Source organism: Ostrinia nubilalis, chromosome 18, assembly GCF_963855985.1.
Source record: "Ostrinia nubilalis chromosome 18, ilOstNubi1.1, whole genome shotgun sequence".
NCBI lineage: Eukaryota > Metazoa > Arthropoda > Insecta > Lepidoptera > Crambidae > Ostrinia > Ostrinia nubilalis.
In genome coordinates this window covers 10,862,154-10,884,137 of record NC_087105.1, presented here as the reverse complement: position 1 = coordinate 10,884,137, position 21,984 = coordinate 10,862,154, and the positions used below count along the sequence as shown (strand labels likewise).

Genomic DNA, 21,984 nt, shown 5'->3' with positions numbered 1-21,984 from the left:
GCTACCAGTGATGTGTCCCCAGTTCCTGCAGTGCCCGCTGAACCTTCACGGGCTCTGCCACGACTACGAGTACATGATGAGATGCTGCTGTTAATAACCAAGGACAAAATTAGTTGCTACAGTAAAATAGGGCCAGTTTTACAGTTTCCCGATTATTATCAGTAATTTCAACGGGTATTCCCAGAATCTCTGGAACGTGTAAAGTCAAAAATCGTAACCGACAGACAAAATGTTGAAATTGGCCCTAAAGCTTTATTATTATTATGTGCCTAAAGCAAGTTTCCCGTTAATAAAAAATATATTTGTAAATAAAATCTATCCAGTGCCTAACGAAAAATATAACAACTAATTTAATTTTGACCAGTATGTAACTGTACCTACCCAAGATGTACTAATTATAGAAAAAGATTTAAAAGTGAGTCAAGACTGATATTATTTATTTATGCAAAATAGAGAGGACTAGGTCACAGAAATAAAACACTTTTTATATAGCATACTGTTTTAATTTCTAAGAAACCCTCAATACAGAAATACAGTGGGTTAGCGGATTTGATTTAAGTAAACTTAACTCAGACATAATAGTATAAAAATAACGACATTGCGAGTAAGTTACAAAGATCGACAGGTAATAAAATAATTAATACGATTTAATATTCTAAACACAATCAATTAAATACTTCAGCATATTTACTAATCCTTTCTCAGAACACAGGACGCACAATACGAAACAGATACAAATATACAACCGCGCTTAGAACATTAAATCGCTGTTTAATTTTAAATTATCACAATACTTCTGTGATATTGATATATGAATATGTCTTTTAATTAATACTATGATCCCGCTTTACTTTAATCGATGACTACATAAGTTTACTATATAATATCTGTCTAAATTATCTAAGGCCAATTTGCTATATCTACAATTTTGTGTTAAAAGTTACGACAGAGTAGTCTTACATTTTAAAAGTTCTAACACAAAATTTTCAACATAGCACTCCCCAGAACGCTTCACGATATTATTCAATAATATAAACACCCAGTGCATACGAAGTATTAAATTAGTATTTCACGTGATAAAATTATAGAGTAACACAAGCTGGAATAAAACAATAATATTAAGCCTACGAATGGACAGCTGAGAAGGTCGAAAGTTACGTAAGGGCTGCACACTACGCTACTGTGTGGAAGAACCCTACTGGCAATATACACAAATTACATTACTTTTACAATTGAGTCATACAAAAAATTTGAGTTTTTAATTTCTCATATCACTGCGGACCGAGCTAGAATGAATGGGCGTCTATTACGTTAAGCGTAAGGTGTTATTTAGAGTAAAGTGCCATGCAATTACCTTCCATCGCACTTCACTCCCAGCCGTAGCGTAGTGCGAGCGAAACGGAGTATGTTACAAGTCTGTCTAAATTACTCTATACGATACAAAAACACTTGTGATTTTCCTCTCATACAACTACGCTGATGTTGCCTGCATCGATATCCGAACAGCACGAAATAATTAACCTACGATATTTAATATAAACATGTATAAACATACACCCATCCATTTCACCTTGCTTTAACAATATTTATTGGACATAGCAACTTAATAAGAGTTAGCTTAATTAGACGTAGTCGCGTCGAGGGCTCGGGTGGCGCTCGATCTAATTACTTTAATATGATGCGATCATGAAACATTTGTGGTAATTGCATTTTATATATCGGGTGCGGCGGCCGGCGCCAGCTCACGCCGCCTCTGCGTGAAGCCGCCCGCCTGTGGACAACAAATACAGGGTTGATTATTGGGATTTTTGTATTGATGATAATGCTAAATAATTTGATTATGGTAATTTTTGGCTAGCGGGCAATCCTGACAATATTGGTTTATATCTGAGACCATGGGGGGATTTATCGGTGACGATGGGGACGGCCCTGGTTGATTTCGACAGAGAGAGAAGAAGCCTTCTACCCAGTGGACTATACATCATATTCTTACAGCATCCACGGAAAGAGTGGGAAATAGTCCTACTTTACACTATTAAAGTAGACGGCCAATCGTCCTTTGATCTTTGATAAATTAAAGAAGGTCATGTTTCTGCAAATGAAATGACCTGATGTTGAAAAGTTGAAATACTGACTTTGGCGACGTGAGTTTAGCAGCAAGAAGACTTGCCGGTGTCGATGGGGCAGCCTTGGTCGATCTTGACGGAGGCACTATCTCTGGTCAATGTAATCTAAACCATATTTCTAGAGCATCAGGGGTCACATTACCTTGGCGACGTGTTCAGCAGCAAGAAGACTTGCCGGTGTCGATGGGGCGCCCCTGGTCGATCTTGACGGAGGCGCCCAACAATTTAAACCATATTCCCGGAGTATTAGAGGACGTATTACCTTGGCGACGTGTTCAGCAGCAAGAAGACTTGCCAGTGTCGATGGGGCAGCCCTGGTCGATCTTGACGGAGGCACTATCTCTGCTCAATGTAATCTAATCCATATTTCTAGAGCATCAGGGGTCACATTACCTTGGCGACGTGTTCAGCAGCAAGAAGACTTGCCGGTGTCGATGGGGCGGCCCTGGTCGATCTTGACGGAGGCGCCCAACAATTTAAACCATATTCCCAGAGTATTAGAGGACGTATTACCTTGGCGACGTGTTCAGCAGCAAGAAGACTTGCCGGTGTCGATGGGGCGGCCCTGGTCGATCTTGACGGAGGCGCCAACATAATTTAAACCATATTCCCAGAGTATTAGAGGATGTACTGTGTACTGTAATATACACTATATTCCCACAGCATAAGGGTCACATTACCTTGGCGACGTGTTCAGCAGCAAGAAGACTTGCCGGTGTCGATGGGGCGTCCCTGGTCGATCTTGACGGAGGCGCTCATTGTAATTTAAACCATATTCCCAGAGTATTAGAGGATGTACTGTGTACTGTAATATACACTATATTCCCACAGCATAAGGGTCACATTACCTTGGCGACGTGTTCAGCAGCAAGAAGACTTGCCGGTGTCGATGGGGCGTCCCTGGTCGATCTTGACGGAGGCGCTCATTGTAATTTAAACCATATTCCCAGAGTATTAGAGGATGTACTGTGTACTGTAATATACACTATATTCCCACAGCATAAGGGTCACATTACCTTGGCGACGTGTTCAGCAGCAAGAAGACTTGCCGGTGTCGATGGGGCGTCCCTGGTCGATCTTGACGGAGGCGCTCATTGTAATTTAAACCATATTCCCAGAGTATTAGAGGATGTACTGTGTACTGTAATATACACTATATTCCCACAGCATAAGGGTCACATTACCTTGGCGACGTGTTCAGCAGCAAGAAGACTTGCCGGTGTCGATGGGGCGTCCCTGGTCGATCTTGACGGAGGCGCTCATTGTAATTTAAACCATATTCCCAGAGTATTAGAGGATGTACTGTGTACTGTAATATACACTATATTCCCACAGCATAAGGGTCACATTACCTTGGCGACGTGTTCAGCAGCAAGAAGACTTGCCGGTGTCGATGGGGCGTCCCTGGTCGATCTTGACGGAGGCGCCCTGCGGCGCGGAGCCCCCGGTGGGCGGGCCCACGCGCGCTTTGATCTCCGCCGCCATGGTCATGAAGGCTTGCTCCACGTTGGTGGAGTTTTTAGCTGACGTCTCCAAGAACGGGATGCCTAGCTGCTCCGCGTATTGCTGTGGTAAAAGTTTGTGAATGAGAATTTGGTATACGTTAGATTAGTAATCTATGAAGCCTCGATAGCCGAATGGTGAAGGTTTCGGACTGGCAGATTCGTGGCAGGGGAACGCGGGTTCGGTCCCCACTGCCGCTCGACTATTGTGGTGAGCTCACTCGTGATACAAGCATATTTAACTTAGTGCGAGGGGCTAACAGGACTATTAGTAATAACAAATAAAAAAATACTAATAATCTTTAAAAACAATCTAAGATTACAGTCTAGCCTAGCCTAAATCACTACTTGTAGTATCTTACGCGTTAGAGCTTGTCCAAATGATGCGTGTTTATTCGCGCGTTCGTTAAGTACTAATGGGGGGCGCGGGTAAAAACGCGTCATCTGGACACGGCTTTGCTAAGTTCACAATTTAACGGTGACGTACGTCATGATACAGCTTAAACAATCGTGAATGGTTTTTATAAAACAGTGAACAGTCAAACCTGCTCTGTATGTCACTATCACTAGCTGCAGCGTCACTCTGATGCGACATTCACCATTGAAAATGTAATAAAATGAATATTTTGACACTGGGGTGTGCTATGATTCAACGTCCAATTATTTCATACATATTAAATATAGAAAACTCCCAGAGCACAAACATGTTTTGAATTATGAGGAGATTGAACTCGCAATCTATCGCAGTGTGTGTATGTAAACATAATTAAAAATTGCGCCATTATTTCTTTGAGTTCATTACAAAATAATAATAATAATTATTTGGCATCACCACCAAACCAAACGCTAGACAGTAAAACAGCTCGTTCATAAACTAGTTCTCACTATTTGTACAGTGTATCGTACAATGCCGTCAGTCAGTACGCGGCTTATCAGCAGCTTGATTTGTTTGATGGGACATTTATGTTGAGGAAATACTATTTTGAATAATCATCCTATTAATAAGCGATGTATATGATATAAATGATGACGTATATTGAACAAGGATAAATAACTGATTCTGTTCATATGTAACAAGGATATGCTATCCCGGATTGGGATGATTTGGGTGTTTTAATACATATTAATATTTATTTACTTCCCAGTCGCATTGGGATAATTCTGTCCCAACAGAGAAATTATGTAATTAAATATCTCTACCACTATGCTAAGGGATAATTCTGTCTTGACAGTGAAATTAAGTAAATAATGTATTAGAAAGGAAGCTAGTCTAATCTATACTTGGAATAGGCGCTGCTAATGTTTCTATCGCTTAATACAAATCACTCTTAATTAGTGTGGTTAAATACATAGGTAATTTCATTACTATGAAGTGAATGTATAAAGGATAGTTTATATCCCGGTGTTTAGACAGGGGACACTCAAAGCTATTACTTTCTGTAACATACCGAAATATACACGGGCGAAGTCGCGGGCAAAATATACTTTGTAACACGTCTTTAGTCCATGCATTGAATGCAAGTCAGTGTTTACGTTTATCAACTCTCAAGGTGTAGGTAACTATTTCGGTTGACTGATAAAAAGTAATCAGTGCGTGACTAACGAATGAAGTATGAACTCTCGAACACGTCATTTTGTGTATTGATCATTGAATTTCGTTGCCTTGGCCTCTACTGACTAAAATTAGCGATTGGACGAGTGCCTCCCCCAATAGATACATATTTGTTGCAAATAATTGCATTATTATTATATTTATTTATTGTATGCTGTACATAACTTGAATAAGGTGTAGTTTGTTTAGTTAGGGCTCGTAAATAAGGGTGTGTAGAGTACTTGGCTCTAGATATCTGATAATTTTTCCACAATGCCAGCCATTATGGTCTCGTTTTTGATCGGATGCTCTTTCTAGTTGAAAGAAAAATACCTACCACGCAAAATGGCCAAATTAAAAGGCTAAGTGCGATTTTCGATCCCCGATTGCCCCGCTAAACTAAACTAAGAAAAATACCTCAACGTTTAGCTTGACATATAGAATAGCCCTCAGCTGTATAGATTGTTCCATCCACGAAGACGCGCCCCACCAAAGTTTGGTCGAGGGAAGCGCGGGGTGCGGGGAGTTTGACCCGAGCAATCCGAGCGTCATTGTTGTAGTGTGCGTGTGCATTCATGGATAATTTAGCGTGTACAGATAACACTCAAACATTACCGGAAGAATGGTGGAGCGCGTCTTCGTAGATGGAACGATCTATACTTGGATATTTTAGATATTTATAAAAGCGAAAGGTCACCGATTGACTGACTCACTCACTCATCACGAAATCTCAAAAATTAAGTACTAGGAGTCTCAAATTTAGTTTTAGAACTTGCAATTTTGCTAAATTTAACCCCTAAGGAGGTAAAACGGGGGTTGGAAGTTTGTATGAAAGTCCTATATCTTTACACGTACGAAATCGCGGACGGCCGCTATCCTACTAATATTACAAATGCGAAAGTTTGTGTGGATGTCTGGATGTTTGTTACTCTTTCACGCAAAAACTACTGAACGGATTTTGTTGAAACTTTACAGTATTATTGTTTGTAACCCAGATTAACATATAGGCTATAATTTATGCGGATCTGTGACACAAAATTTCACGCGGGTGAAGCCGCGGCCGCTAGTAACCGCTAGTTATTATTATAAATAAACTCACGTTGGCTGTGGTGTAGTCGACAACCTTCTTGGTGGTGAGGTCGCACTTGTTGCCGACCAGCAGCTTGTTGACGTTGTCGCACGCGTAGCGGTCGATCTCCTCCAGCCACTGCTTCACGTTGCTGAACGAGTCCTGAAACGAAGCGAGAGACCGTTTGAGCGAATGAACAATAGATTCATTGAAGAAATATGCATGTTTATACTGGCTAAATAAGGCTTAGCTTTATTAATCTAAGTGTTTACCTAAGACATTTTAAGGAAGCGAAAGACGCGTTTAAGCAAACGAGCGATAGATTCATTGAAGAAATATAAATGTTTATACTGGGCAAAATTAGGGTTTCGATTTATTATCTAACCCCTTTACTAATAAAACTTACACGCTCGTTGAACAGTGTTATAAAGTGACGTTTAGTATGGAAATGTCATTTTAAAACAGTGTTCAACAACTATGTAACTTTTTATTAGTAAGGGGGTAAGTGTTTACCTAGATCTTTCATTGCCAACTAGGATGTTTTCCTTTAAAAGGTCAATATCAGTATTTTTATAGTACCTAAGTAATTTTCTAAAATAATTATGAATGACCAAATGCCACTGCTCTGCAGTCATAAAAAAATTTAGAAATATTTTTTATGATACATTTATTTCATGTTTTTTAAACAGCTACCAGAGTTTGCTACTGTTTTTGATGCAATCAAAAGTCCATAGAGCGCCATCTCTTGATAGAGCGCGTAACATTTCGCACATTCGTAATGCATGTGCACAGGCATATGGATTTAATCTTCACTAATCTGATACACTCAATAGATTGCCACTAATAATTAGGCCATTGATAAGCAAATAATAGATGACCAGCATCCAACATTAGCTAGATTGTCAAGAACAATAATAGAAGCTGATAATGCCTAGCTCGCTGATAGTGTCTCTAGCTGAATTTCTATTATTAAATATAATTTGTCTTCCCTTATAATGGTTATAACAAGTATTCCACTAATCTATAAATCTATACTACATTATTTACTTATAAATAAACAAAGTACCTAAAGTGATGTTTTATTAACATGACTTTCAAATTGCAATTAAGAATACAAGTTTTATAAATGAAAAAAACACAAATAATGGATATTAACATGAATATACATACATATATCCATCTATTATCCATTAATTAATGACAGTGTGATAGTATCTAAACCACAATATATTTTCGTAATTAAACAGACATTATCATGAATAAAACATTTTAAGTTGTAGAAAAATAAATAAAATTCTTGTAGTTCTAATTTTTTGCATAAATTGACTGAGATTTATTAGGTTTCAAGAATCTTTAGCACATTGATTAAACATTAACCCACTTGTTACTAGCGTTTGATATACGGATCAACATAAAAATTAAATTATTATAAACAATGAGGGTGGTTTCTGATAACATTGTTTATGTTAAACGATTGCTGTGGGGTCCTTTTGTCCATCAGAAGTGTTCTGTTCTCCAATGGGTGTCACATTTCAATCGTAAGCGTTTTGTTGTTTTCGTAAATTTTACGATGACTCTTTCAAGGTGAATACAAACATGATAAGTATTTATTCTAAAGTATTTCTTGCCGAAATATGAAAGTTTGTAGCCCACTTTTTGTAAATCGATAACATAATTATAAACATTTTTATAGTAACTGTTACTAATTCAACGTTAAACTTAGTGATCCGTATAAGGAACGCTAGTAATATGAACTGCGGTATTTTGTTGTTTTAGCGCCTGCCTTCGAGGCCCTTTCCTTTAAATGAAATCATTGAAGAACTGGAGAAAAATAAAGATGAGTGTATCCCTAACTCAATCACAATTTTCCCGCCGGAAAATCCGGAAAATTGTATAGGTGACTTAACCAAAGAGAATTCTGGTGATGAAAATAAAGTGTCAATAGATTTGCCTGGATTACAAATGAGAGCCCACGTAGAAATCACTAGAGAATTCTTCATCCAGTGATGATGAAGAAGACTGCATCCCGTTAGCTTAGATAGCCAATCATGCCCTAGACAGGGTCAGTCATGTTTGAAGATATGAAGAAATTATTTTTTGTAAATGAGATGATTTAGTGTGGTTACAATTGCTTCAAATGCATTGAAAATTGCGCCAACTGTCAAAACCAACTGAGATTTTCTCCGCCACATAAACAGAGAAGAAGTATTTTAACATCTAAAATTCAGTCACAACACACATTTTTATGAAACTCACGCTTTGATACAAATGCAATGTTTTTTGCAAGAAATATAATATTACCCTTTATCCCAGAAAATGTTTTGGGCATAATATACAGTTCACACTACTGGAATTAAATTTGAAAAATAATAAATTTAACTCTGAATATTTTTTTATCAATGAATATTCCATATTTTATGCAAATAATTTAATAACTTACGCAAGTCGCAAAGAGTAGGTATTATCTCTAAGTTCATACAAGTGGCCGTACATATTACTAGCGTTCCGTATATCAAACACCATTTTCCAGAGTTTCCGTAAGACCAATATTTTTTTTTGTATTTTTCCTGTTGCCTTCATGCATTAAATAGCCGATATATGCAAAATCACAGGAATCGTAAGAAAAAAGGGATATCCGTAACAACTGGGTTAATAACAATTACTGTCATTCTTGTCAAGAAATGGAGTAGTAATTTTCTTTATTCTCTCACTGTGCTCAAACAAGATGGATTAACAGTGACCTACATGTGCATTGCATTGCCAATGTGTTGAAAATGAATAATAGCATGTGTTTTTGCTACTCATCTCAACATAAGTTTTTTACTTGTGGGAAAAAGGATTCTAATACAGCCAAAAATGTACCAGTGCTCTGTAATCTATCGCATCATAAAATAGTCTAAAATAATACAAAAGTTCCCTATTTAGAACTTATTGTTCTTTAAATGTAGGAACTGTTGCATGTGTTGATACAATAACTGTGTGAAGGTTGTTAGTTCAATCAACCCATGATGCATTCTAGAACATGCACAATAATGAACAATAAATAGGCTATTATGTGATATGATCATCCATTGTTTTGTAAACTTTTAATAATAGTCAATAATTTTCATTACTGTTGCTTTATTTTGAGTTTGAGTGATAGTAGTAATTATTAGTCATTAATAAACATTTCTTTCTATATTTTAATTCTCACCTGGTCTGTGCAGTCGTAAACAATGATAATTCCATGTGCCCCTCTGTAGTATGACGAAGTGATGGTTCTAAACCGCTCCTGTCCTGCTGTGTCCCATATTTGTAATTTTATTGTCTTGCCATCTAATTCTACAGTCCTAATTTTAAAGTCTACACCAATAGTGCTGATGTAACTCTCTGTGTATGTGTCGTCTGCGAATCTGAGCAGTAGACAGGATTTTCCCACTCCAGAATCACCAATCAGGAGCAGTTTAAACAAGTAGTCGCTGAAAACAATGATACATTACATTATAAAATGTTTACAAACTATAACACTCCCTAAAATGCAAATGATGCATCAATGAACGATAAAACTAATATAGGAGGCGTAGCTAAGCAAACAAAGAAGATACAACACGACGTTATTACAAAGGATGCGATATAAAATAACAGGTCCTGAAATCTTTTAAAACTAGAGTAAAAGGTGTAAAGAACCGACTTCTGGAATACGGAAGTGAGTGTTGTGATGTGATCACTGTGCAATTTACGCCATTCATACCCATATGATTACGTTTTACGTCTACAAATCCAAAGAAATACCACGCATACACAATGAGTCACCAGTTCATAATTAAATCCTCTAAAAATTTACTATTTGTAAATGTACATGAGATAGTTATACAGCCTGTGAGATTATTGAAAGAAATTAGATGTTTTACACAATGAACAGGCAAAAAAGAATAGGTTTTGTTCCTCCTTGTTCGAAACTTTAATACCACGAAATTGATACTTACTATTCTGGATTCATCTTTGTACTATTTATATATTATTTTCAAAATTATAAATTAACAGAATATATCGAAAATAATAAAGTTCTTTGTTTGGTAGAGCACTAAACAGCGAAAAATAATTATTATACGTAGAATAATGGCCGCCGAACGAAACACCCACACTGACGTAAGTCAGAAATTCACGACAGGAGTGCCACTTGGCAAAAACTAGCTGCGTTCAAGACTTTTTATTTTTTTAAATAATGCTACGCTTATGATTACGATTTTAAAATACCGTTACTGTTATTCGTTACTTCTTAAATTGCAATTTTTACCGAAAAAATGCTAATTTTATGAAACGAGATGAAAAAGAAAAAGTTCCGTTCCACTTCTAAAGCAGGCAAAAATCTATAAAAATGCTAAAATTAACTTCCTCAGAATGATTCATCGAGTCGGTACTGCCCACACATTGTAGATTGAATACGATAAATAGCAATAGGTGTATTTTAGGTATACATGACGACGACCCTGGCTGAATTTTGGAGTTAAAGAGAGAATGAACGAATCCATATTTGATCTTAGTTTTATTAATCTAAGTATTTGATATACATTATATTGAAACCTCTCGACTTTTATATCGCTTTTCTTGAAAGAATAAACATACGGAACGGATGGTCTAACGCAAAGGGTGTTTTACAGTACGTTTTTAAACGTACAGATATAACCATCTGTGCTCGGACTACTCTCCATGTAAGGGCCTTTAGATAATACGCTGGCATTGGTTGACAAGATAAATATACTCACTGTATAAAATCAATAAAAAAAGCATAAATATGTTAAACATCTGCTTTATTTACAAGATAGGTACATACTAGAAAATAGGTGAAAAGTTACAGTAACAAAACAATAGGTGAGATTTCATCTAAGACACCCAGATATTTTATAAAATCATTTCTTGTAGTATGCTAAGTGGAATCTTCCATATGAACAAACTCCTATCTTTATATCCCGCGATAATCTGTAACAAAAATAAAACATTAACGACAAATAGAGAGAATAATAAATTAGGGACAAGAGTCAAGAATACATATTTAAAATTGTTATTAGTGGATCATCTGGAAATATTTGGTGAAGTTCTATGTTCAGCAGTGGACGTCCTTTGGCTAAAACGATGATCGCCGTGTATCGCCGCGGCTCGCCGTAGTGGTAGATGTACACGCAGCCACCGCAGTGGCCCCCCGTGGCCCCCGGCTCACCTTGCTGCCCAGCACGGCCAGCGACAGCAGCATGAGGCCGGGGCCGCGCAGCTGGGCCAGCGGGCGCGGCTCGCCGTCGCGGTAGATGTACACGCGGCCGCTGTAGTGGCCCCCCGTGACCCCCGGCTCACCTTGCTGCCCAGCACGGCCAGCGACAGCAGCATGAGGCCGGGGCCGCGCAGCTGGGCCAGCGGGCGCGGCTCGCCGTCGCGGTAGATGTACACGCGGCCGTTGTAGTGGCCCCCGTGGCCCCCGGCTCACCTTGCTGCCCAGCACGGCCAGCGACAGCAGCATGAGGCCGGGGCCGAGCAGCTGGGCCAGCGGGCGCGGCTCGCCGTCGCGGTAGATGTACACGCGGCCGTTGTAGTGGCCCCCCGTGGCCCCCGGCTCACCTTGCTGCCCAGCACGGCCAGCGACAGCAGCATGAGGCCGGGGCCGCGCAGCTGGGCCAGCGGGCGCGGCTCGCCGTCGCGGTAGATGTACACGCGGCCGTTGTAGTGGCCCCCGGCTCACCTTGCTGCCCAGCACGGCCAGCGACAGCAGCATGAGGCCGGGGCCGCGCAGCTCGCCGTCGCGGTAGATGTACACGCAGCCGTTGTAGTGGCCCCCGTGGCCCCCGTCTCACCTTGCTGCCCAGCACGGCCAGCGACAGCAGCATGAGGCCGGGCCCGCGCAGCTGGGCCAGCGGGCGCGGCTCGCCGTCGCGGTAGATGTACACGCGGCCGCCGCAGTGGCCCCCCATGGCCCCCGGCTCACCTTGCTGCCCAGCACGGCCAGCGACAGCAGCATGAGGCCGGGCCCGCGCAGCTGGGCCAGCGGGCGCGGCTCGCCGTCGCGGTAGATGTACACGCGGTCGTCGTAGTGGCCCCCGTGGCCCCCCATGGCCCCCGTCTCACCTTGCTGCCCAGCACGGCCAGCGACAGCAGCATGAGGCCGGGCCCGCGCAGCTGGGCCAGCGGGCGCGGCTCGCCGTCGCGGTAGATGTAGACGCAGCCGTCGCAGTGGCCCCCCGTGACCCCCCATGGCCCCCGTCTCACCTTGCTGCCCAGCACGGCCAGCGACAGCAGCATGAGGCCGGGCCCGCGCAGCTGGGCCAGCGGGCGCGGCTCGCCGTCGCGGTAGATGTAGACGCAGCCGTCGCAGTGGCCCCCCGTGACCCCCCATGGCCCCCGTCTCACCTTGCTGCCCAGCACGGCCAGCGACAGCAGCATGAGGCCGGGCCCGCGCAGCTGGGCCAGCGGGCGCGGCTCGCCGTCGCGGTAGATGTAGACGCAGCCGTCGCAGTGGCCCCCCGTGACCCCCCATGGCCCCCGTCTCACCTTGCTGCCCAGCTCGGCCAGCGACAGCAGCATGAGGCCGGGCCCGCGCAGCTGGGCCAGCGGGCGCGGCTCGCCGTCGCGGTAGATGTAGACGCAGCCGTCGCAGTGGCCCCCCATGACCCCCCATGGCCCCCGTCTCACCTTGCTGCCCAGCACGGCCAGCGACAGCAGCATGAGGCCGGGCCCGCGCAGCTGGGCCAGCGGGCGCGGCTCGCCGTCGCGGTAGATGTACACGCGGTCGTCGTAGTGGCCCCCGTGGCCCCCCATGGCCCCCGTCTCACCTTGCTGCCCAGCACGGCCAGCGACAGCAGCATGAGGCCGGGCCCGCGCAGCTGGGCCAGCGGGCGCGGCTCGCCGTCGCGGTAGATGTAGACGCAGCCGTCGTAGCAGCCGGCGAACAGCAGGCCGCCGGTGACGCGGATGCACACGGTGCCCTTGCCGCCCTCGTGGATGCCCGTGTGCGAGCCGCTCTGTGGACAAAATAAACAATAATTAAAAGACAATGCCGGAAATTGGCGTCTTTTTTTTCGCGCGGCCATCGACCAAAACTTGCTTTTGATTACAAAATAGTGTAATAAACCAAACTTACTATGACATGTATACCTCTAAACTCAGTCTGAATTGAGTTACGAGCATTAGAAGTTTGATGATTTTACATACTAGATTTGCTTTTTGCGCGCCAGTTTGTTTAGAGGTATACAATAGTATACATGCCATAGTAAGTTTGGTTTATTACACTATTTTGTAATCAAAATACAAAGTTTGGTCGATGGCCGCGCGAGAAAAAAAAGACACCACCTTCCATACAAAATCTGGCATTGCCATTAATGGGGATCCACAGATTTATCCGCTAGATGACGCTAGCGCGGCGGATCGAATAGTGACACTTCTGAAACTTTGCTATCTGTGTTGAAATAGTTTGAAGTAAGTATTTACTGACGAAAAGACTATTTCGAACTGGAGGCTTGTGTAGTGGGAAGTGGGAAATATTGTCCACTTCTTTTGTAGAATAGGACCATCCTCACTCTTCCCGTAAATGTCATAAAAGAAATATAACATCAGGCCTGCCCAACACATTTGAACAGTTAGGGAAGTGTTAGCCAAATCCTCAATTTGTGTCTAGTAAATTAGAGGGGATCATACTCCTGCAGTAGACTAAATGACCCGAAAATTATAATGACGATATCGATACTCACAGTATAATCAAAAACGTGTATCTGATGGCTGCTGGTCCCGCAATACACCTTGCCTTCTTCATACAGCAGCGTGTACACGGTCATCTTGGGCCCCTCCAGCGTCCTCAACAATAGGCCGGTCTGTGCGTCCTTAACAGTGACGTCCTCGAAGCGAGCGGCCACGAGCAGAACCTTGCGAGGCCCCTCCTTCATTGCCCGGAGAGCCAGGATCGACTGGTCGGAGAATTTGACGGTGCTCACTGGGATTAACATGTTGTTCTGAAATTATAGATTGATACTTTTTATTGGATATCAACAGAAGTGACAAATAAAAGAAATGCATTGAAATTATATAATTTAGGCGCTCTTATTGGGGAGCATTCAAGTATTACGTAACGCAATTTTTGAAGATTTTAGACTCCCCCTCCCCCCCTTGTAACGCACCGTAACGTTTTTCTGTACCCCCCTTCCCCCTCTCTAAACGTTACGTAACACTCAAGTGACCATTTTGCCCTAAAGGCGCTATAAGTTATGTTATAGTTTTTGTCCTTGGTATAGTTTTAATTGCTTTTGCGGTAATCATACTAAATAAAACAAGAGATTTTTAATCCGCAACACATGCGTATTTTGTTTATTTTTCTATAAATTTTTGGCTTTACTCACATACAATTGTTTTTCTCTGTGATTCCTATCCTATTTTAGCTTTTTTTACTAATAAACTCTTAAAATACATAACATGTTTATTTTAACCTTTGGGAATGCAATTATAAACAGAAACCCAACTGAAATACCCCGTAAAACGTAAACGTTTATTAAAAAAAAGAAACAATGTTACGTAACGTCTTGTAAGAAAGACCCCCTCCCGCCCCTGTAACGCATCGTAACGTTTTACGAGACCCCCTCCCCCCCAAATTGCGTTACGTAATACTTGAATGCTCCCTTGCTTATTATTTAATTTGTCACACATAGTATAGAGCAGGGGTGGCCAACTTAATTAGATAAGATCTACTGATTACTAACGAAGCCTTGGGTACTTCTTGAAATCTTAAATGAACCAGCATAGTTTAGTACACAAAAATGTAGTATTTTTTCCCTTGCCACGATCGACTGGACTAATAGTCGCGATCGACCAGTTGGGCACCCCTGGTATAGAGGCTGTTTACATTGTCCGCTTAGGTTTGTATTAAAAAAGAGAGATGATCTGTAAGGTTTGATGGTCAGCAAGCAAACTTGTGATAGTTAAGAATGTAAAAAATTCGATGACCATGGTCTGAAGACCTATCGGCGTTAGAAAAACAATCAACTTCATGATCTAACTATAGTCTGGTCTGCGAGCACGTAGAATTTTGTCCAATGACCCCAAGTTACCCATCCTTATCGCTCGGGCGCCCACAGTGAGTGTGCGAGCGTGCTCACAGACCGGGCTTTTATCTATTGCATAAAAATGAAAATAAATAAACATATAGCTATGATTGTTATTTCCTTACCTTACATTCAAACTGCAAGACAAACCCTGTCCTTGTCCCCACAAATATGGTGTCCCAAGCTCGGTCCATGGTCTGTATAGGACTGAGCACATTGCACTCTGGCCCTTTCTCCATACCAGTCTGAAACAAGACATTTTATACTGGTACCGACTATTAGTTTCAGTCAAAGGACAAAGGCTTCCCCAAGGGTTTCGACGACAGAGCCTGTGCTGTCAGCGACTTTCACCAGATATCTTTGGTCGCGAGTGTGAAGCCTGCCTACGACCTTGCCGTGGTCGCCACTCGAGAACTTTTCTGCCCCAACGGTGATTGCCACTTAATTTGGCTGTGGGCCATGTTATGTATTTTAAAATATAGTGTATAGTCTATTTTTGTTGTAAAGTGGCACCTAATACAAATACATAGAATCATCATCTTCATTTCAGCCACAGGACGTCCACCGCTGAACATAGGCCTCCCCCAATGACTTCCACATCGCACGGTTGGTAGCGGTCTGCATCCAGCGCCTTCCTGCTACCTTTATCAGGTCGTCGGTCCACATTAGGTGGACGTCCATGTACATAGGATGTCATGGATACATAGGATGCCATAATATTTCTACTTTGAAAAGAAGAATTGATAAAAAAGTTAATTTAACATTTAAAAAACATTATCATACCTCCAAATCATAATACCGTATCCTGGAGTCGAGCGAGCCGGTATACACCGTGGTTTCGTACTTCCCCCTGACGATGGTCAGACACGTCACCGCCAGGTTGGACCCCTTGAGGGTAGACAGCAGCTGGCCGTCGTTGCTGTAGTAATACACGTTGCCGTCCAGGCACGCTGCGATGAAGTTGTTGTCTATCGGCTGTGGAGGGTAAATTGTTGAATTAGTAAGGCAACATTAAATAAATAAGTGAGCATCTTTGGATTAAGATAAGGAAATGTTCGAAAATGTTTAGACACCCCTACAGACTTTTAGTCGGTCGATGGTTGGGCCCGATTCTAATTTGTATGAAGAATCGGCCGATACCAAGGTGCGCACTTCCATATTTGTTCATACTGATTAACAGCCCGACCCAACTATCGGCTGACAAAAAGTCGGTGATCTGCGCCTAGGCTTAAGGCTGGTCACAAATACGATCAAGTACTCAAATTACTATTGAAAAAGTGAGAAGTCAAGAGAAGGCACTTTCTATTTGGTTTCCATTGTTATCTAATTGGATTCCAATACATAACTAGGCTACGAGAACCACGAACTATTTCATTATTATAATGTAAAATCTTTGAACTTACTTCTATAGCGAGTACTGCATCACGGCCAGTGACGGTAATCGAGTCTCGCCGGAGGTTTTCGTCCGTAGAGTAGTCATACATCCTGCATACACTCTCTAACGGACTGTCGTACACCGTAGGCACTGTTGCCTGGCTGTTGTCGAGTATTATATCCTCATTTATTGCAATCCCCATTCTATCGGCTTCTTTATCTTCACCGGATTTGACCTCGCATATATCGCCAATGATTATGTCTTCGGAAACATCCATCATGTCTATCTGTAAGTCGTTTTCTACAACAGTATCTTCGACTACTACAGTTTCTACCGCGGAAGCCGCGGTATCTTCCTCATTTTTGTGAACATCAGATTTACTGTCAACTTCAACCTGAACCTCAGGCACCACTTCTGATTTCTCAGATTCTTTCTCTTCCTTTACAGATTCTTCGATAACAGTACTAAGCTCTTGATCATAATCAGTTTTGTTTTGGTACATGCTAAAGTCATTACGTTCTAAAAGAACATAACATTCTTTTATACCATAGAGTAATAACAAATTGGTTAACACCTGTTTTGACATTGGTTTGGTCTTCTTAGATTCTTTTTTCTTTGCTGTCTGCTTCGCTCCTTTCTTTTTCGACTTCACTGGTGTCTTTTCATAGTCGTCGAGGGATATTATGTCTTCTATAGGCCTATCGTCAGTTATAATCTGTTCTAAGAGAGAAATGTTAGGAGTTTTCGCTTTACGGTTACTCCTCTTGACAGTGGGACTGGCAGAGCTTTGCCTACTTTCAGCCAGCACTTTGTTTCGCCTTGTCCGTTTTTCTGATTGTTTACTGGTATGTTCAACACTCTCCATTGCAATTTGCTCTAATTCTTCCACTGGTATACTGGTGAAGTCCTCAACAATAGCATCCTCCTCTGAGTTGCTTGTGCTATCTACATTACTCACTGGTTCTTCAGTTATGGGTACATTCAATACTGTCATTCCCAAAGTAGCTTGCATGGTGTTAGGACATGAAGCATTTGATTCTAATGAACTGTACAGTTTAAACTTTTCTTGCAACAAAACCTGTATTTCCAAATCAATCTCCTTCATCCTTTCAAAGGCATCTGTGGTTTTGCTTGGTTTTTCTATTTTGACATGATCAGTCTGCACAGCTTTTGCATGCGTCTTTTTCTTTTCAGTTTGGCAAAACCGTGAAGTAGAACTCTTGCTTTCATTGGTTTGAGTTTCTTTTACTTGGAACTTCTTATGCCCAGACTGCACTCTCTCACTTGCATGTATCCCCACAGTTTGTGGTGTAAATTTTCGGCTGGAGTAATTTTTGGGAGTTTGCTTGGATTTACTTAAGTCTACGCTCTTGAGTGGAGTATTTGGGGACAAAGCAGTGTTTCTATGTGCTTGATGCACAGACGCTGGCTTTCGCGGCTGTTCAACGAACATGTCTATACTTTGAAGTTTCTTTTTAGACTCCGATTTATTTGCATGTGTACTATGGGCACTGTCTTTTGGGCTCACAATGGAATGACTAGAGGAAATTGAACGCTGCCTCTTCTTTTCTTCGCCATCTTTTTTCCTTTGTGGTTCTTTCCGTCTGACATACTTGTCAGAATAACTCTTATCCTCAGGATCAACTTTTTTGGGGACTTCTTTGCTACTGTCATTCTTTGAAATATTAAAATTAGAAACTACCTTAGCTGTTTCTGAATATTGCTTTTTGTCTTTACTTACACTATCATAAACATTAAATAAACTACTCTTATTTACTGTTTGTTGGTCAGTGTCAGATTGAGATGTTTCGCTTTTCTTGCGTTTTTCTTTTCGGTGAGAAGGTCTTTGATCTATTGATCTTTTGCGCGAACTAGTTGATACTGATGATTTAGATGATACTTCAGTATTTTCTGATTTTTCGGTCTCTTTTTTACTTTCTTTTGTAGATTCTGCATTACCCCCGTGTTTAAGCGGCGGTATTTTCGGTTCGCTACTTACAAAAGTTTCTCGCGTAGGTGACGGTTCTCTTTTAACTGTCACAGAGCTTTTTCTAGATTTATGTGCAGCTTCTGAACCATTCTTGTTAACAAATGTCAGTTTTATAGGCGACTTCGCCATGTCAAGCAACTGATTGTCAATTTCTTGTTTTATGCTGACAGCAGGTTTGGTTGGAGTTTGGGATTTGTCAGTCAAATAACTGTTGTCAGTTGAGTTGTTTTTAGGAGTGTTGCGAGATGGTGTTTGCTGTGGGCTTGATAATTCATAAGTGTCCATGAAAGTATGATCAACTGCAACATGGTACTGTTTGTCAAGTTCTGCAAATGGATCGTCTTCTTCTGAAAATTGTTCTGCATTTGTATCAAAGAGAGGCACTTGTGGTTCCGTGTCTTTACTTTTGTCCTCACTGTGCCTACTATCCCTACTTCGCCTAGACGGCCTCCTTTCATCAGCAAACGTAGGCAAATTCTCCTTAGAATCTCTAACATCCTGTTGAATATGATCTTTTGAGTGTGTTCTTGACAGTGATCTCTCTTCTGAACTATAACTTCTTTCAAGACTGTTATCAGCACTTTTTTTCTTGGACCTTCTTTCAAACAAAAGTTGTGGTTTTCCTTCTGGCTCTGGAGAAAATTGCAATGGTGTCTGAACATTACTGTTTGATGTATTAAAATCTTCAAAAGCAGCTGGAGAGTTGACTTGATCGTAATAGGTATTTTCATAATCTTGGTAGTGATAGCTTTGATTAGGGTTGTAGTCATAATTTTGATTGGGGTTATAGTCTTCATAAATTTGCTGCTCTTGCACTGGAGGGAAATGTGGCTGCTGATGTTCATCTACCACTTGGAACGGTTGATCATACTCATTTAGTTGCAATACTTTACTAAGCTCTTCCATAACAAGTGGCTTAATATCCTCCAACAAGACAGTATCTTGAGGGTCCAAAATATATTGCATTTGCTTCATAAAGGTATCCTCGTAAATTGTGTTCTTATCATTACGGATGAAATCTTCACTGGTGCTCAATGATTTCTCTGCAACAGATCTCATATGCTTATTCAAGCTATTTTGTGACTCAGTTATCAAACTGCTTATGGCGTATTCAAACTTAGTTGACGAGCTGGGGTTGTCCATCAATTTATGAATTCTGCCTTTGTCCATTTTAAATAGTTCATGAACAATTTTAGTTTTCATTTTGTCACAGTTAGAGTCAACATTCCTGTGTCTTTGCCTCTGCATTCTTTTTTTGACAGGCTGTGGCTCTGATGGATTTTGGTAGCTTTGTGAGGTAGAAGGTATTCGTAGATCTTCATCCTTGTGGTCAATAACTTGGTCCCTAGAAGATTGTGATTCACTACGATTTTGTAACCTCCTTCTCACGATATCAACAGTATCGTCTATGGACCGGCTGAAGCTGTTTGAGGTGTCAATCGATGAACTGGAATTTCCACCATAATGATCTGAAGAAGGTGGTCTATGTCCATCATATTCAAGAATTGGTAGTTTATTACTGTCCAATTTGTCATATTGTTTATTTGATTTATGATACTGATTCTGACTCCTGTTATCGATGAAATATCTGCGGATGTCAGGAGTGTGTGACCAGGCCGGTCGTCCTCTAAAAGATTCAAGGTTTGAGGGCTGGCTAGCAGGTCGGTCGTCAATATCACCCATGCTATTGATGTGTGGGTCTCGTTGAGTATTCTCATAATAGTTTTGATCTTGGTATGGGTTAACATGATCACTTGATTGCCTTAAACGATCAACTAAAGGAAACACTGATCTTTGGTTTGGATGATGGGTCCTATCTTGTGATCTGTACTGATTGCCGGGCCGATTATCCCTTCTTCTGTCATGATGGTCAGAGGGACGCATGTCTGGCGCATTAAGTTGATTGGCGAAAGGAGGCGGCCCTCTGGGAAGTCGTGGCCCCAGTGGCGGGAACCTGTAATTGCAAGTCAGCAAAATAAGTAACCTCATGTTAAGACCATACTTCAATGAAATCGACTATTCTAATATACCTAGTAACAATAACTAAGATTATCAAGTTACATAGTATCAAATTCTACCAATGGATGATGCTATTATGTTTATGTAGTCAATTGGACATTAGGCGCGCAAAATGATGCAATGCAATTATTGCTTATTCTACTTAGCGAAGTGATCTCAAAGTTTTTACCTGGGTGTATCCATAAGGCCATAGCCTCTAGAGGGTCTGAAACCGCTCCCCCTGGGTCTAAAATGCCTTGGATTTTCATTTCGCCAACCTCCGATGCCAGAATGACCTCGTCTCATAATGTTGTTTAATTCATAATAATCCACAGGTACAGAGAAAAGCCAACATGTATTTAATTATAACAATATTATTAGCTACTAACACTCAGTAATTACGGAAGAAATCACGAAATTAACATCTAAAATTAACAAAAATATCAGCCACCATTATGTTTGACACTTCAGGTGACATGCGTACACAAGAAAAAACTACCGGATTTACCATCAAAGTCATCATTCTCGATTGCAATTGGTTACAATGGTTCTGTAACAATTCTAATTGGTCAGTTGGTTGTTAGTGTCCAAAGACACCGCTGGCGCTATACTTTATTCAGGTTGGCTTTGGCAAAGGAGACGGCTAACCGTTTCACAAAAATAATGACCATGACCATGATATGAATAGTCGAATTTGTTATCTATCTAAATAATATCATTTTTGTTAAATAAATGCTATTGCGATGATAAAGTGCATTTTCAAATTATTGTGGTATAATTGGATAAAGGTTGGTTTGTTCTTTTAATAATGGTGTGAAAGCAACCTGTTGCGGCTTGCACTCCACTAACTTGATAACTTCTCATAAAATCACTGTTTTCTATACATTTTTATGTTTTCTCTAATTAATTTAAATTGTAATTTATTTTGGTATATTACCTGTACCTTGGTTTATCCAAGTTTTAGTTCTATTCAGAGAGGGTAGAATCAGAATTATTAAGCACAATTTCTTGTTAAATCTTATTCTACCATTCTACTTACCCTCCTTTAGACGCTGATGCACTTCTCAGGGTGGTTTCTTCTTCATGGTGGTCAGATGTAGGCATGAGTGCATCCTCAATAGAGATGGTGCCAACATAATGTTTTGAGGGTACAATAAAAGGCTAGCCTTTCTAACGAAACATGTTTATTTTTTAGGTATGTAAGGCCCAGAACAGACGGTGAAACGCAACTGCAACGAAACTGCAACTTTCTGATGATTCTGATGAATGAAACTGAAAGT

General features: G+C 41.2%; 2 protein-coding genes and 2 long non-coding RNA genes across 4 annotated transcripts; all 4 read right to left on the bottom strand.

Moving 5' to 3' along the window:
- Nucleotides 1-481: 481 nt before the first annotated feature.
- LOC135080720 (uncharacterized) lies at nucleotides 482-2,348 on the bottom strand. Its single transcript, XR_010259063.1, has 2 exons — nucleotides 2,269-2,348; nucleotides 482-1,771 (listed from the first exon to the last, which is right to left on the bottom strand). It is a non-coding gene; the product is annotated as an uncharacterized LOC135080720 (long non-coding RNA).
- A 1,112-nt stretch (nucleotides 2,349-3,460) lies between these two features.
- LOC135080719 (ras-related protein Rab-1A) lies at nucleotides 3,461-10,366 on the bottom strand. Its single transcript, XM_063975431.1, has 4 exons — nucleotides 10,254-10,366; nucleotides 9,482-9,746; nucleotides 6,319-6,450; nucleotides 3,461-3,692 (listed from the first exon to the last, which is right to left on the bottom strand). The coding sequence occupies exons 1-4, from the start codon at nucleotides 10,265-10,267 to the stop codon at nucleotides 3,492-3,494; spliced, it is 612 nt and encodes a 203-aa protein (XP_063831501.1). The 5' UTR covers nucleotides 10,268-10,366; the 3' UTR covers nucleotides 3,461-3,491.
- Nucleotides 10,367-11,061: 695 nt separating this feature from the next.
- Nucleotides 11,062-11,578, bottom strand: LOC135080421 (uncharacterized). Its single transcript, XR_010259008.1, has 2 exons — nucleotides 11,486-11,578; nucleotides 11,062-11,247 (listed from the first exon to the last, which is right to left on the bottom strand). It is a non-coding gene; the product is annotated as an uncharacterized LOC135080421 (long non-coding RNA).
- A 659-nt stretch (nucleotides 11,579-12,237) lies between these two features.
- Nucleotides 12,238-21,181, bottom strand: LOC135080897 (zinc finger protein 106). The gene is made up of 7 exons (XM_063975626.1): nucleotides 20,895-21,181; nucleotides 16,745-20,660; nucleotides 16,125-16,316; nucleotides 15,467-15,586; nucleotides 14,001-14,258; nucleotides 13,086-13,274; nucleotides 12,238-13,014 (listed from the first exon to the last, which is right to left on the bottom strand). The coding sequence occupies exons 1-7, from the start codon at nucleotides 21,008-21,010 to the stop codon at nucleotides 12,238-12,240; spliced, it is 5,568 nt and encodes a 1,855-aa protein (XP_063831696.1). The 5' UTR covers nucleotides 21,011-21,181.
- Nucleotides 21,182-21,984: the final 803 nt, after the last annotated feature.

Bases quoted from the DNA above. Each gene is read 5' to 3' on its own strand.
- LOC135080719 (XM_063975431.1), bottom strand. The intron at 6,451-9,481 runs GTGAGAATTAAA...GCTTCGTTTCAG, and splicing joins TTTACGACTGCACAGACCAG to GACTCGTTCAGCAACGTGAA. The intron at 3,693-6,318 runs GTGAGTTTATTT...CTTTTACCACAG, and splicing joins TCGACTACACCACAGCCAAC to CAATACGCGGAGCAGCTAGG.
- LOC135080897 (XM_063975626.1), bottom strand. From the start codon at position 21,010: ATGAGACGAGGTCATTCTGGCATCGGAGGTTGGCGAAATGAAAATCCA. The intron at 15,587-16,124 runs GTATGATAATGT...GTCTTGTTTCAG, and splicing joins TACGGTATTATGATTTGGAG to ACTGGTATGGAGAAAGGGCC. The intron at 13,275-14,000 runs GTGAGTATCGAT...TTTTGTCCACAG, and splicing joins TACACGTTTTTGATTATACT to AGCGGCTCGCACACGGGCAT.